Source organism: Scyliorhinus torazame, chromosome 10 (genome assembly GCF_047496885.1).
Source record: "Scyliorhinus torazame isolate Kashiwa2021f chromosome 10, sScyTor2.1, whole genome shotgun sequence".
Taxonomy (NCBI): domain Eukaryota; kingdom Metazoa; phylum Chordata; class Chondrichthyes; order Carcharhiniformes; family Scyliorhinidae; genus Scyliorhinus; species Scyliorhinus torazame.
The window spans coordinates 181,315,335-181,331,403 of record NC_092716.1 but is presented as its reverse complement, the minus strand read 5'-3'; the positions used below and the strand labels follow the sequence as shown (position 1 = coordinate 181,331,403).

Here is a 16,069-nt window from a genome sequence, read left to right as displayed (position 1 = left end):
GGAATTTCTCCATCTGGAGAAGATCAAATCACCAACTGAGGGTCAGACGGGGGCTTCCACAAAGCGTAGGGACCATTCATCAGCCTGGGGCAAAGGAGGGGTGGGGGGGGGGGCGTTGACAAAAAGGAACAACATGTAAATTGTAAATTATAACCTTTGCAACCACTTCTTGTACAGTGTAAAAAGGCAAACTTTAATAAAAATATTCATTAAAGAAAGAGGAGTTCCAGTTTCTCAAAATGCATAATGAATGTGACTTGTACTTACGTGACTGGGTTGAAGGGCCGTTTGCTGCGGTCTGACTGTGACTGCTCAATGTTGATGCTCTGGTTTATTGTCTCCAACTACCAAAAGAACAGTATTAGACAATGAGCCAAACAATATACATTCCCGCTCTTTTTCAAACTTACTGATCTACAGAAGAATTTCCAACCAAGCAAACTTAAAGGATAATGTGAGAAAAGGACTTGGAACGGTTCCAACGTGACTGTCTCCTGTCACTTCAAGGAGTAACAATTCCAATCTGATGAGTATCTTCAAAGTGAATTTGCATCTTCATTTCTTTTTAAATTTCCAGAAATAATCGTTTACAATGGACATTAAGTTGCACCCAGCCCTTATCACCAAGGGACAAGAGTTTAAAACAATTCCAAACTAATGAGAGTTCGGTTTCCACGTCTGCTAAATGCATTTACAACCAACTTGTCAATGAATTCACAATCTTACTAATTCTTCCATCCACCTGCTTAAACGTTCACTCCATCCACCGTTGTTATATAGTGGCTGGGCTATGTTTACTTTGCACTGCAACACATCAAGGCTTCTAAGCACCCTCCAAGTCACGCAACAAGCACATCTCTATCCTTCATCACCATTGGGCCAAAATTCTGCATCTACCTCCTCGATACAGGTTGAGTATCCCTTATCCGAAATGATTGGGGCGGAGCACGTATCAGATTTCAGACTTTTTCGGATTTTGGAATATAATGTTCGAGGGGGCGAAATATGTTTTGTACTTACCAAAAAACATTTTCAACACCATAATCACAGTGAGAAATATAATTTGATGCACTAATATCCAACTATGTTGAGGTTCTGGCACCAAAACAGCCCCACCTAGGGCTTGTAACCATCTGCGATGTGCTGGGACCTGCGCATCACCCGGGAACATTCCCAGAGCCTTGTGGGATTTCCCACTTGTGACATCATGTCGGTGCTCGAAAAAAAGTGTGGATTTTGGAGCTTTTCGAATTAAGGAATTTTGGATAAGGCATGTTCAACCTGTATCACTGTGGAAGTAACTTCACTGCACTGCCTGCATGGATTCAAGAAAGCAGTTCATCACCATCTTCTCAGAGGCAACTAGGTCTGGGTAATAAATGTTGGTCTTGCTAATGAAGCCCAAATCCTGTGAATGAATTGAAGCAAAGAGGATGGCTTTGTAGGGAGCAGTAAGATGTCACACCGATGCAGCGGGATGTTCTTCGAACAAAATGAACCAAGTTGGGAGGTGGAAAGGCAATCCTACCACTTGCCCAAAGAGCTCTAACCAGAGGCCACAATCATTTTCATGATCCGGTTTTATTTGAATTTACTTGGTGAGGTATCGATGCTGAATAACTGCAAACAGGCAGTTCGTGGGAGGTTCAAAAGTTTCCAAATGAAAAATGTCCTTGTTGCCCCTGGTTAAGGCCGTAGAACTTGTAGGCAACAGCTGTGCAGCCAGTCTTACACAAAAACGACATTGTCTTAGAACATAGAAAAATACAGCACAGAACAGGCCCTTCGGCCCACGATGTTGTGCCGAACCTTTGTCCTAGATTAATCATAGATTATCATAGAATTTATATGATAATAAATTCATATTAGATTCAATGCAGAAGGAGGCCTTCACATTGATGTCTTTGGTAAGATTGGTAAATGAGAGAAAATATATTCAAGAACCAGATATACTCAGTAGCAAAGCTCTCTTGCTCCGACATCTCCCCCATTAACAAGTATCACCCACCTTTACACCATGTAACTTCAGGACGAAACAATCAATTGGTTTGAGCCCCTCTGGGGTTTTCACGTATTTGGGGTCACCCATCATGCCAACATAAACAGTGACCTGGAAGTGGTTCTTCTTTTGACAGACAAAAGCATCGTCAGGTACAGAGAAGTTAAAACCTTTGTCAGCATCTACTCGATAACTGGGATTGGGTCTGTAAAAGAAACAAAGAAATTCAGAACAGACACTGACCCCATTAATAGGAAGCTACAGGCATTGGATCGCAATGAGTTATATTTAATGTTGGCAATGTCATTTGGGGCTGACTTAACAGCCAGGTTTCCTGCTCCCGTTGTGACGGCTCAGCCTGCAGGCATTTAATGATCAGAGGGGTGTAAATTGATTTATGGCGAGACATCCATCCCAATCTGCGGAAGAAGTCCCGGCCTCTGAGAGTAGTCAGCCAATCAAATAGCAGGCATCTCTGTGGTCCCAGTGGGCACTGCTGTGATCACAACAGTCCCCAGTGCCAAGAAGCCAGAGTTGGAGTGAAAGGTAATGACGGGGGAATGTTATCGTCAGGACCAGTCAGGAAGGCCCCGGTGAAAGGGGAAGGTGTTGGGCACCAGGCTTGTTACACCAGGGAGAGGAGGGGATGGGGGATTGGTAACCTTGGAGGGCACATTATGGAGGTGCACCCAGTCCATGCAGTGACACTGCCAGGCTGGACATTTGGCATGGGCCTCTCCTGCCACTAGTTAAATCCCTGCAGGGATGAGATGAGGCCCTTTAAGGACATTAATTGGCCACTTAAGGGGTTCAATTGGCCCATGGACAGGTGAGCTTCACAATGATTTCCCTACCCACTTGTAAAATGGTAATGGGTTAAGAGTATTGGCATTGTAGGCAATGGGCATGCTCCCCAGAGCATTTTACGGACCCGTTCAAATTCACCGCCAGGGGCCAGAACATCCAGCTCATGGTTTTTCATTGGTAAAAGAACTAAAGCTATGCACCTTTTTCTGTAAATATTCAGCCTTTATACGTTTCAAGCACACATTTCCTCAGCAGAACTGAGGACTGTGGACAAGCAGGTTGGGAGAACATCTAAGTGGGGTCCGTCCTATGTCCCTTTTTTCCAATCCACCTGGTAAGCTTTGAACCTTGTTTGTGGCTGTGATCATCCAGGGTTGCCCAGGGTTTCTTTTAAAAAACTCAAACCAGAACTATTGTCACCCGAAGAACAACTAATTTAAATTGGAAGCATTGAATTCAGCTGAAGCCAGCTGACTTATCAACATTTTGTGTGTATGTGGCATATATGTGTGTGTGACGTGTGTGTGTGGCATATGTGGCATACGTGTGTGTGTATGGCATGTGTGTGTGGAATGTGTGTGGCCTGTGTTTGTGTGTGTGGCATATGTGGCTTGTGTATAGGTCGCATGTGTGTGTATGACGTGTGTTTGTGTGTGTGGCATTTGTGTGTGCGGCATATGTGTGTGAAATGTGTGTGGTATGTGTGTTTGTCTGTGTGTGTGTCTGTGTGTGTGTGTGGCGAATGTGTGCGTGTCTTCTATTCGTCTTTTAAAACCTAAGCTCAGTGTTCCACAGCCACTTCTTGAATTATCTTCTCATGTCCCCTGATCTTTTCAATCTTGGTGGTACATACATACAAACATGCATATACAAACACACACATACAAACACACACACACACACAAACACACACATACAAACAGCATGTGGCTGTGGGGTGTTTCTCACTGGCCTTTTGGGTGGGATCCACACCGGTATTCACCCACACTTTTTTTTTATTCGTTCATGGGACGTTGGCATTGCAGGCTGGGTCAGCATTTACTGCCCTCCCTATTTGCCCCTTGAACGGGCAGTTAAGAGGCAACTACGTTGCTGTGGATTTGGAGTCACATGTAGCCCAGACCGGGTTAGGATGGCAGATTTCCTTCCCTAAAGGACATTAGTGAACTTAGTGTGTGAGTTAACTGAAATGAGACAGAGGGCACAATTATCCGGCCTCGTTATGCTGTCGCTCGTGTGAAAAGAGGCCGGTGGATAGAGGGAGAGGCAGAAAATGAGAACCGCGGCTCGCTGTTGCGTGGCGAGAAACCAATAATCACCACTTAAGCCCTATTTCCATACAATTAACGAGAGCCACCCCATATCCAACGGCCTCCCATCATTCAGCGGCCTCCCCAGTAAGTGGTCACCCTGGCGCCAATTAGTACTCCTTTTGAAAAATGTGAACCTGGCGGAAGGGCTTCTGTGGGGGGCCGAAGAGGTGAGTAGCCACTGTTACGCACAGGTAAAATGCCTGGGGGTGCTGGGCAACCTGCCCCTGTGCTCGGTGGGGGGTGCGGGACCCTCCGCTGGGGTGGGCCACCATGGGAGGATGGGTGAAGGAGCTGGAGGGGCAACCGGGAGGCAACCGCATGCGGCAACACAATGCCTAGATCGTGTGTATCTGTTCTGAGGGGTAACTCTTGTCCCTGCCCATCTGCCCTGACGATCACCCATAACTCCCAATGACTGCCGAGGCCTCTGGCTGTGCTGCTGAAGGCTATTGCTAATAGGGAATTGGCAATCGTGATTAAGTGAGCACGTCACACAACCCACGTGGATTCCCGTGGGTGGGCAGGCCATGTGGCATGTGGGAGTCATCGCCTAGCATCCCAATCACACTGTACTTGAACACAGCGGGAGGCAACACCAGAAATACAGCAGCCAACATCCAGGGATGGGACACAGCTCCGGGGACATGTCCATGGCTGGAGGGTGGATGAGTGCCACGGGAAGGGTGGGGGTGATGCCTGGAGAGATGGGCCAAGGTTTTGGAGGTTGGCGCACATTGCGGAAGGAAGTGACAGAGGCGCCATACTGATTGTGCACAAGGGTGTTTATTGTGTTTTACAATTCCCCATCCTCCCGATGATGCTGCCCTTCCCCCACCTCCTCACCTCCTACCTATCCCCCACCCCTCCCTCAATGCCCTCAGTGATCCTCGATGTGCTTGGCCCTCTCAGCTCCAACACTACGTCTGAGGTGTGTCCTCAGGATGCACATCTGAGGTGGGGGCAGCCAGTTGCTTACCATGTCCCATGGCCACCGATGCCCCTGGCAAGCATCCTCTGGGGGCTCTGAGGTGGGAGGGCCCCCGCTCACTATTCGGCGGCACATACACCGCCATACCGCCCTGTCCCGTGTGCTGGCTGTGAGATGCAGATTGATCAGAGGGGTAGAACTCGGGGGAGCAGGTGGCCACCTTCGCCACTCTATGGGAGTGGTGGGAGGGGGTATGTGAAGGAAGGGCTGGGAGGGGGTTGCATGGAGAGTTTAGATGTGGACGTTTATGGAGTGGCGGAAAGGTCTCGTGGGGTTGGGGGGGCCTTGCTGTCTGCTCACTCGTGCTGTCCGGTGTAGGTCATTCACCTTTTTCCTGCACTGGAGGCCGATCCTTTTGGTCACACTCCCGGTGCTCACAGCCGCCGCCATCCCGTCCCAGGCAGAACTGGCTGCCCTATGGCTGACCCTCCGGGACACTCAGGGGAACAGGACATCCCTCCTGGCCTCCACAGAGTCCAGCAGCCTCTCCGAATCTCAGAGTCGGTCTCCTGTGCGCATTGTTGTGAGCTGGCTGGGGCTGGCTGAGCAAGTGTTGCTAAAGTGTGTGTGTGTGTGTGTGGGGTTGCCGGGGGGTGGGGTGGGGGGGGGGGGGGGGGGGGGTGGTGAGCACGTTGCCAGTGAATCAGCTGGTGAGAAACCGGTGGGGGCTCGTTAATTGGACCATTTCCTGAAGAGTTCAGGGCTTCATTTTTAAATGATGGCCCGATCTCTAGACTCCCACCGATGCCTTTGGTGCCCCTCAGCACCCCAACTCACCTGAAGGGGATTATCAAGCTCCCCCATCAACCCACCTCATAAGAGCAGGGCACCCCCGGGCGCGATCCCGGTATGGGAAAAATGATACCCAGACACCTTGGCACTGCCAGCCTGGCACCCTGGCTGTGCCCCTGTCAGGCTGGCAATGCCACTTGGGCACCCTAGCAATGGCATCAACAGTTCCAGCGTACCACCATGCTCGGAGGCCGACCATCCGGGGCCTCCAATTTCCTGGGAGGTGCTGTTCCGCCTGGTCCACATATGTGGACACCAGTGCTAAACGGCATCCGGGCAGGGTCTCCAAAGAGACGGGATTCGATCCTGGGCACTGGGTAGATCTGACGTAGACATATTCAAGCAAGGCAATTTGAATATGCAAATCTGGGTCGCTCCCATTGTGGGTGGGACCTAGATCACAACATCGTACAAGATCCCTTTAGATCTCGCGAGGCAAGGCGGCATGGTGGCACAGTGGTTAGCACTGCTGCCTGATGGGGCCGACGGCCCAGGTTCGACCTCAGCCCCAGGTCACTGTCCATGTGGAGTTTGCACATTCTCCCCATGTCTGAGTGGGTCTCACCCCCACAACCCAAGATGTGCGGGTTAGGTGGACTGGCCACGCTAAATTGCCCCTTAATTGGAAAATAAAAATTGGGTACTCTCAATTTATATTTTAAAAAAGATCTCGAGAGGCATGACGAGCCAGGTAAATCTTGGCCTTGGGGAGTGTCTCCCCAGTCTAATCCACACTAAGATATTTTTCCAGCAATGTGGAGCTGAACTCGCCATGAGACTGGCTCCTCAGAGATCGGACCGTCATTGTGAAAGGCTGCTCTGATATCTATTTGAGTTTGAGGGTGCCCTACACCCCCTACCCATGAGCAATGTCACCCCCTGCGCACATGGGCATTACTCCTCACCCCCCCAAGTTAGGACATCCCGCTATAGGATCGCTGAGAGCCCAATCTTTTCAGGCCTCCCCACCCCCCATTTTGAGCCACCTTACTCTTTCAGGACCCCCATCCTTCACTCCCCCCAATCTTTATGAGACCTTCATACAAGCTCTTCACTCCCCACCATCCCACCTTTCATAGGCATGGCCTCTTCAGGCCCTGGCCCTTGGCAGTGCTACCTGGCATCTAGGCACCCTGGATGTGCCCCTGCCACCCCGGCAGTGGCACTAGCGCCCTGGCAGTGCCAGGGTGGCCGTGCCAAAGTGCCAAGTGGCCAGTGCTAAGGTGCCTGAGTGCCAGAGGGAGAGCTAGGGTTCCCCCCTGCCCAATCCTCAATCACTCAGGGGTCTCCAATGCCGTGGAAACCCCCAGGTGCCATTATGCTTGGTCCACTATTTTGTGAACCAGTACTAAATGGTGCCTAGTTAAGGCCTCGTTGGGGATGCCTTTAATTCCTGGGCAGCAGGAGAATCTGGCACATACATATTCAAATGAGCCTATTGGCTCATTTAAATATACTAATCTGTACCTTGCCCAGCGTGGGCAAAATCTGGATCACGACGTCTTGCGAGTTCAGTTGAATCTCGCGAGATATCTTGAGCATTGTGAATTTTGCAAGAGGCCTCTCGTGAGATTAAAAGGTCTCGTCGCGCCAACAAGTCGGGCACGGTGAGGCCGGTAAATCGCAACCATTATTTCCCTTTCACAAAGCCATGTTGACTCTGCCTGACTACATTACCTTTTTCCAACTGCCCTGCTATAACTTCTTTAATAATAGCTTCTAACATTTTCCATATGACAGATGTCAAGCTAACTGGCCTGTCGTTTCCTGCTTTCTGCCTCTATCTCTTTTTGAATAAAAGAGTTGCATTTCCAATTTTATGGAAATATCCCAAATCTAGGGAATTTTGGAAAATTAAAAACCAACAAATCAACTATCTCATTCTTTTAAGAGCCGAGGATGAGGTCCATCAGGACCCGCAGCTCCATCAACTTTCTCAGGATCTTTCTCTGGTAATTGTAATTTTCCCAAGTTCCGCCCTTCCTTCCATTTCCTGATTTCCAGCCATTTCTGGGATGCTGCTTGTATCCTCTACAGTGAAGACTGATGTAAAATATCCATTCAATTCATCTGCCATCTCCTTATTTTCCATTATTAATTCTCCAGACTCACTATAGAGTAAAAGCTCACTTTGTTAATTCTTTTCTATTTAAAATATTTATGGAAACACTTACTATCTGTTTTCTAACAAGCTTTCTCTTGTACCCTAATTTTTCTTCCCCATCAATCTTTGGTCATTCTTTCCTGTTTTTTGTATTCTGTCCAATCTTTTGATCTGCCAGCTATCTTTGCATAATAATCTGCTGTTTCTTTACATTTGATATGGAGGGAACATCTTATGAGGAAAGGCTGAGGGACTTGTGGCTGTTTTCGTTGGAGAGAAGAAGGTTAAGAGGTGACTTAATTGAGGCATACAAGATGATCAGAGGATTGGATAGGGTGGACAGTGGGAGCCTTTTTCCTCGGATGGTGATGTCTAGCACGAGGGGACATAGCTTTAAATTGAGGGGAGATAGATATAGGACAGATGTCAGAGGTAGGTTCTTTACTCAGAGAGTAGTAAGGGTGTGGAATGCCCTGCCTGCAACAGTAGTGGACCCGCCAACACTAAGGGCATTCAAATGGTCATTGGCTAGACGTATGGATGATAAGGGAATAGTGTAGATGGGCTTTAGAGTGGTTTCACAGGTCGGCGCAACATCGAGGGCCGAAGGGCCTGTACTCTAATGGTCTATGTTCTATCTGTTTTTTTAGTTAACCATTAACTAAAATAATTTGGATTTTTTTTTTCCTCATTGGAATATATCTATTCTGTGCATTCTGAAATATCCATTTAAATGTCTGCCACTGCATTTCTATTGACCTACACCTTAACCTAAATTATACTTTAGCTAGCACTCCTTTCATGCCCTCAAAATTTCCCTTAGTTTAGTTTCAAACACTAGTCTTGGACCCACTTTTCTCCCTCAAACTGGATGCAAAATTAAATCATATTATCACCACTGCTACCAAGAGGCGCTTTCACTATGAGGTTATTAATTAATCTGCTCTTATTGCACAATGTCGGGTCTAGTAGCCTGCTCTCTGGTTGGCAGAGTGTACAATTCTCAGAAACTGTCCTGAAAGCATTCTATGAATTGATCATACAGGCTACCTTTGCCCATCTGATTTTCCCAGTCTATTAAAATCTCCAATGATTACCCCTGTACTTTTCTGTCATGCTCCCATTATTTCTTCCTATATATCCTGTCCTACTGTAGAGTTACTGTTCAAGAGCCTGTACACCACTCCCACAAGTGACTTCTAGCCTTTATCATTTTTCATCTCTAACCAAACTGCTTTTATGTCCTGATTTTCTGATCGTACGTCATCCCTCTCTAATGTGCTGATACCATCATTAATTAACTGAGCCACCCTTTCACTTTTTCCTAGATTCCTGTCCTTCCTAAATATCATTACCCTTCAATATTCAGATCCCAATCAACGTCATCCTGCAGCCATGTCTCTGTAATGGCTATCAGATGGTGTTTATTTATTTCTATTTGCGCTATCAGTTCATCACTTTTGGCTTATGTGCTACAGGTGTTTTGACACAGCGCCTTTAGTTTTGTCCTTTTATTATTTTTGTAACTTCTAGCCTTATCCACTGATTTACTCTTTAGATTTGTATTCCCTGTACTTTCTGTCCCTGCCTGTCACAGTTTGTTTATCATTTCCATATTCATACCCTTCTCGCTTTGCTTTTTTCTTTGACTTACCACATGTTCCCAAATTTGATCCCTTGCCCCCACTATTTAGTTTCAAACATTCTCTACTTCCCCAGTTATGCAGCTCACTAGAACACTGGTCCCAGCATGGTTGAGGTGTAGACCATCCTAATAATACAGCCGTCACTTTCCCCAATACTGGTGCCAGTGCCCCACACGGAACCCACTCTTCCCAAATCAGTCTTTGAGCTAAATATTTACCTCTTTAATTTTATGTACTCTATGCCACTTTGCAGAAATTATTACCGTTGAGGTTCTGCTCTTTAATTCAGTGCCTAGTCCCTTATACTCTCTCTGCAGAACCTCTTTCCTAGTTCTGTGTCTGGCGTTGGTACCTATATGCACCTCGACAACTGAATCTTCCCCCTCCAAGTTCCTCTCAAACCCTGAGCAGATGTCCAAACTCTGGCACTGGGCAGGCAACACAGCCATCTGGACTTTGGTTCTTTGCTGTTAAGAACAGTGTCAATCCCTCTCACTGTACTGTCACTTACTACCACTACCTTCCTTTTTGCTCTCCCCATTTGAATGGCTTCTTGTGCCATGATGTCGTGGTCAGTTTTCTCATCCAACATGCAGCCCCCACTCTCATCCAATCAGGCCGAGAGAACCTCAAACCAATTGGAAAAGTTGTAACGGCTGAGGCTGCTGGACTCCAGCCCTCGGGTTCCTTACCTGCCTCACTCGCAGTCACACACATCTGTCCCTGATCACTCACCAAATCAGAAGAACCTATCCTAAATGGTGTAACTGCTTCTTGGTTCAAACCTATCCTAAATGGTGGAACTGCTTCTTGGGTCTGCAGCTCAGCCTCCAGCTCAATGACTCCGAGCCAAAACTCTCTTATACTTACTGCAGATGTGTTTACCCTGGATTACACTGGCAACTAAGAGCTCCCTCATTCTGCAGCCTTGACACATCACCTGTCCTGTCATCCTTTATGTGTTTTCATTAATTACTTTATTTCATTCATGTATTTATTTATCTTATTAACTTTAGCACCAGTTTGTATTATATTTTAAACCTCCGGACTGATATAGGCCTTAACCACTTACCAGATGCTCACCAACAGCTGGTTCCTTTCACTGTAGTAGAATAAAAACTATTTCCTTCAAGGTGAGAAAGGTAAAAAAAAGCAAAAGGGGAAAGGAACATTCCATTCCCCATCTCCCGACCTCCCCCGGTTACCAAACTCCCAAGTGTGCACTCAGTTCCAAAGATGCACTCATTTTGGTTTTGTGGTATCGTGTGATATGAGCCTTGACCCTTCATTTGGATTTCTCAGTAACATAATCTTCACATCCATACGCAGGCAAAGTTCAGTGTTTCACCCAGGAGAGAGTATTAGATTTTCTTTAGAGGTGAATGCTAACTTTAAAATGAAATAGGCTCCATGACCTTTGTAAAGCAGAATGATAATCTCTGGACTAAAGTCAATAGCTGGTCAAAATCTAATATCCATTTTCTTGTGGAACATGAGGATACTGTGATGAGAGGAATTTTGTGGATCGGCAACTCTCAGACTATATTGTCACTATTCTAAAGATATCCAGTTTTACTATGTGATCAAAACAGCATGTGGAGATCAAAAGTGGTTTGTAGTGGCAATTAATGATATATGGGTCAAATAAATTGTACAGACTTTGAGATTGCCTTTGTGTGGTTTCACAATAAATAGCTGTGATACTAATACCATGGTGCCATTTATATTACCCTGTGTGGTTTTATAGTACTCTTTTATAGCACTCTGTACCAGAACATCTTAAAGCAAAATAGTACAACATTGGCTTTTTTTTTCACATAGCCATTTTCCCAAAATATATATTTACAAAATTCACCACCTTCAAAATAAAGAGGTGCCATATGGTAGCTATCAGACCCAACAATGAGGGACTCATATTGGAGCATGACACGGTGAGATAAATCCTCTAGAGAGAACACACAGCCCATCATTTACATGCAGTCTGACTGAACAATCGATTCCGTTACTGGCCAGGCAAATTAGTGTATTAACTCATTCCTAGGTTCATACTAAATATAAGCCACAGAGAAGCATTAACTACACAGGGAACATCACTATATGGGATTGAATTATTGGCTGGGAAATTGACAATCATAGGATTCAAATATTTATATATATAATCTCTCAAGAATACGTTTTGGGAGGCCTCAGCCATGGTCAAAGGGGGCGGGAGGGCTAAATTAGTAAATTTTGCAAAAGCAAATGGAGATGAAATGGATCCCTGGAAGACCAGTCCATTAATGATGTAGGAATATTTGACAGCTTTGTCGAGAGTGGCACTGCACCCACAAAAATGCCAGGAATGTTCCTGCAGCAAGTTCACAGCCAGTTGCTAGGAAACCAACCCCAATATTCCGCAGACCAACCAAGAAATCTCAACTCCAATGGGAATGTTTAAGCTCACATTTAAACACACGTCGACAATACAGACAGCACCGAGCATGTGTTCTCTGTCAATCAGCAGCAGATAGAGCAGACTGCCAACCCAAAATGAAAATTACAGCGAGGCACTCAAACAGTCCCTCACACAGGCCACATGCGGCTCCGATGGGTTCACATGCAGCTATTTGTCATGCTGAAGTTTTATAATCAATCCACAGAAAAACCCTCAAGAGTGCGCTTTTGTTCATTCCTCCATTTCTCCCTGTTGCTCTCTCCTTTTTAACCTGTTTAAATGCCAACTGCAGCTTTCAGCCCATAGCTGAGATACTCATCCAAATCCTTCTTGTCCCAAGCTAGATTCGACTATCTTGTGCAGTTAATTTATCAGATGTCACTAAGTTTGTGTTGGAGTTACTCAGGTCCTGTAGCAACTTGAGTCAACTCCTACACAAATACAATACACAACAGGTATAAGAAAGCAATTCAGTTCACCCCTGTCTCGTACTGTATGGCCCACGAGCAGCTTAATGTTACTTCTTACATGTGAACAGTACAAGTGATAAAACAGAGGCAAGTGATGCATCTGCCAAGTATTTGTTTGGCCCCTGCACCTCTGTGCAGTTGGCTGGTAGGATCATGGAAATCAGCACAGTGCATCCACAACACAGAAAGCTGTGAATTCTGCTTAAACATTCTTTCTCCATCAGGACTTTGTCAAACTTCATCGTTTGCTGAGTGTTTGTAGAGGAGTGGGTGATGGGATTTAAACCACATACTGCCAGCTCCATGTCCCATGTGTAATGCACATTAATAATCGGGCATGACAGCAACAAGGTGCAGCTGTGTGGAAACTCCGAGCAACAATGTCAACAAAATCAGCAAGCTATCAGTCATCACTATGTTGATCTATAAGAGGTTTAGGATGAGGAATGCAGACGATGAGCAAAAAAAAGAAAAAGGGGTGGGATGGTGCAAGATGTGGAGTGAAATTTAAGAAGGGGAGTGTAATATCCAAGCCGAGAGAATAAGCATGAAACGTCAAGTAGCATGCAAACGATACTCTTTTATTTACAACACACAAATTTCCTTCCCCCGGAGTGTCTCCCTCCCCGACCTGCACCCAGGTCAGGGTTTTTATATTATGAGGGCTCCCCTCGTTAAAGAGGAATCACCGCCCCGTTACTGGAGAAGTTCATATTCTGTGGAGGTCACAGGGAAACGAATGGTCCTCACACCAGTGCTGGGCCCCACACTGGATAATAGGCAGATGCAGGACATTAGCAGGTCTGTCTGGGTCCAACTGTAAATGCACAATGCCGTGACTGGTAAAGAATCCATAAAACGGAGGGCAGTGATAATCTCGTCTGCTGGCGCTGGAGTCGGTGGGAAGGTGAGTAGGGGAAGGCGGCTCAATGCATCTGCATGGGGACTCTTCGACCCGGCCCGAAGCTTCATATATTCATATGTGCCCAGCAAAAAGGCCCAACGCTGATTCGAACGGACGCAATGGGGAGAATTGCCCGATCCTCCTTGAATAATCTCAGAAAAGGATGGTCGGTCAGAACTGAAAAGGGATGTCCGTAGACATATTGGTGGAATTTGTTCTTCACACCGAAAATGATGGCCAGACCCTCTGGGCGTAGTTTTGTTTGCTGTCTACGAGGGTCCTGGACGCAAAAGCGATGGAACACTGATCCATCGGCCATGTGGTGCATAGTAGGTTAGGATGAATGGCTTGGAGGAGTCAAAGTGGGTCAATAGCTGGGGTTGCACTTCTGAAAAAGCCATCTGTTAGAGCTGGGCCCATTCCCACAGTTAGGCCTTTTTCAACAGTGATGGAGGGGGGCCGACAGGCTGGCCAAGTTCAGGATTGATGTCCCATGGTAGTTGACCAGACCCAGGAGAGAGCGGAATTCTGTTGGCCCGCCTGGTACGGGGGCCTGATTGATAGACATCACCTTGTCCTCGATGGCGGTCCACTCGGTAACCGAGGTATGTGACCTCGGCCGTGCTAAAAACCCATTTCTCCCACCAGAGGTGGACGCAGGATTTCTGGAATCATCGCAAAATCTTGGCTCAGTTCCGTAATTGTTCCTGGTCGGAGGAGCCCGTGATTGGGACTTGGTTGAGGTAAACCATGACCTCGGGTAAATTTCACTGAGAAAAACCTTTGGCTAGCCTGTTATTGACAGTTTTATGGGTCAGGCACAGCTGTTTGGCAAATTGTTTATTGATCTTTCTCTTCAGGCTTGACTGCATTTCAAGTACTCTGCTTTGATGCTAACACTATTGCTATGATTGACAGCTCCTCACACATCAAAAAGAGCTCAGTGTTTTCTGCTGTGAAAAGAGGAAGTGAAACCACTTTGCTGCTTTTGAGTGGTGAGCAGCTGTCAATCATTGCAAGGGTATTTTTAAACACTGCAGTTTGCATCAAAGCTAACTGGGGAATGGAGATGCATACAAGGGAAAGATAAATAAACAATCCACCAAGCACCCTTGTCTGGACCAAGAGAACTGTCAATCAGTGGCTAGTGAAATGTATTGCTGTGTGAAATTGAATGGAAGATTTGCATTTCAAAGGCTGTCTGGGGATTTGAAGCCTTTCATGTGTTCTGGACTTGAGGAACGCTCTGACACTTGGGATAGCTGCTGCTTTAAATACCTTTATCAGAGGCAGCAGATGTTACGAAAAGTTAAATGCAACTGCAGTAATTTTTCACTGTACTGTCTGGGCTGCTCTTCAGGCAGGGGTAACTGATGGGGGTCTGACTGATGCGGAGGTCTGATTGGGGAGCTGGGGTCAAACCTCCAGGGCCTTTGGGGACCCCTCTCTGCAGCTTGGCAGCTGTAGAGGGTAACTTCATCAGTGCCCTGGCCACCTTAACCACCCTCACGCTCAGCACAACAGGACTGCGCTTCGCCAACCTCACACCAAAGCCCCCCCCCCCGGTGGATTTCCCATTCAGGGCATCAGAGTATCACGCGGGGCAAAGGGGGGGTGGAGTCTCGGGCTTCGATCGCGTTAATTGCATTCATATGCATGCTTAACATTGTTTTACATGTTCCTGTCGATAAGGGGCGTGTAGCATTCTTCCTCTGGTGGCAGGGGATTGGAGCACACAACAGGTTTGGCACACGGCGCCTATCTCATTTTTTGGGCAAGCCTCCATTCTCCGCCTGATCGGGAATCCTGATACTGGCGCGGGCAAGGGGGAATCCACCCCATTATCTTTGGAAACATGTTTTTGATTTTGATTTCTGCTTGAAGAAATGAAAGAATCAGGAAAGCTTTGCAAAACATCTTTTTCCGATTTGATGGCATCTACAAGTGACGTAATGACATGTTTCCTAAGCAATTGATGTCACTGTCGTGTTGGGTGTTCCGATATACAAACGAACCAACACGGTTGTAGATAGTACAACTCTGTTTTATTATTATGTATAGTAACAACTGTTAACTTCTGGCTGTGGTTCGTACTTCACCAGTTAACCTGTGGACCCAGCCCTAGCACTATCCTAGAGAGGCACTCAGCACATGGTGTATGTCTGAGTGGCACACTGTGAGCTCTGTGCTCTGAGCTATCTCCTGGTGGAATGAGCAGGAACTGTGGTGTTCCCTGTTTTATAGTGCATGTGCTCTCACTGGTGATTGGCTGTGATGTTGCATGCGTGTTAATTGGTCCGTCGACATGTCCATCAGTGTGTGTGTGCGATTGCACCATGATATGTTAATATGGATATCATGACATCCCCCCTTTTCACAAGAATATGTGCCTACATGGTAATAAATATTGGTGTGTACTGAGTGCGGCTGCATATGTGTGTGCAATATTTACAACATGTACATGAGGGTAAACTATATACATAGGAAGGTGTCAGGTGGAACATAGCAACGAAGTTGTACCACAAACAAAACAATTGCAATCATCAAATATCGAAAGAGAACTCCTGGAACGACAAAAAGAGAAACACATTAACATTGTTGCACAACAATTC

General features: G+C 46.5%; 1 protein-coding gene across 6 annotated transcripts in view; it reads right to left on the bottom strand.

Moving 5' to 3' along the window:
• The window catches only part of myrf (myelin regulatory factor), a 473,200-nt gene that overhangs the window by 93,798 nt on the left and 363,333 nt on the right, over positions 1 to 16,069 (bottom strand). For all 6 annotated transcript variants that reach the window (XM_072466065.1, XM_072466063.1, XM_072466064.1 and 3 more), the window contains 2 exons: positions 2,009 to 2,204; positions 268 to 344 (listed from right to left, as the gene is read on the bottom strand). In XM_072466065.1, the coding sequence (XP_072322166.1) occupies positions 268 to 344; positions 2,009 to 2,204 (273 nt within the window). The remainder of the gene's footprint in view (positions 1 to 267; positions 345 to 2,008; positions 2,205 to 16,069) is intronic.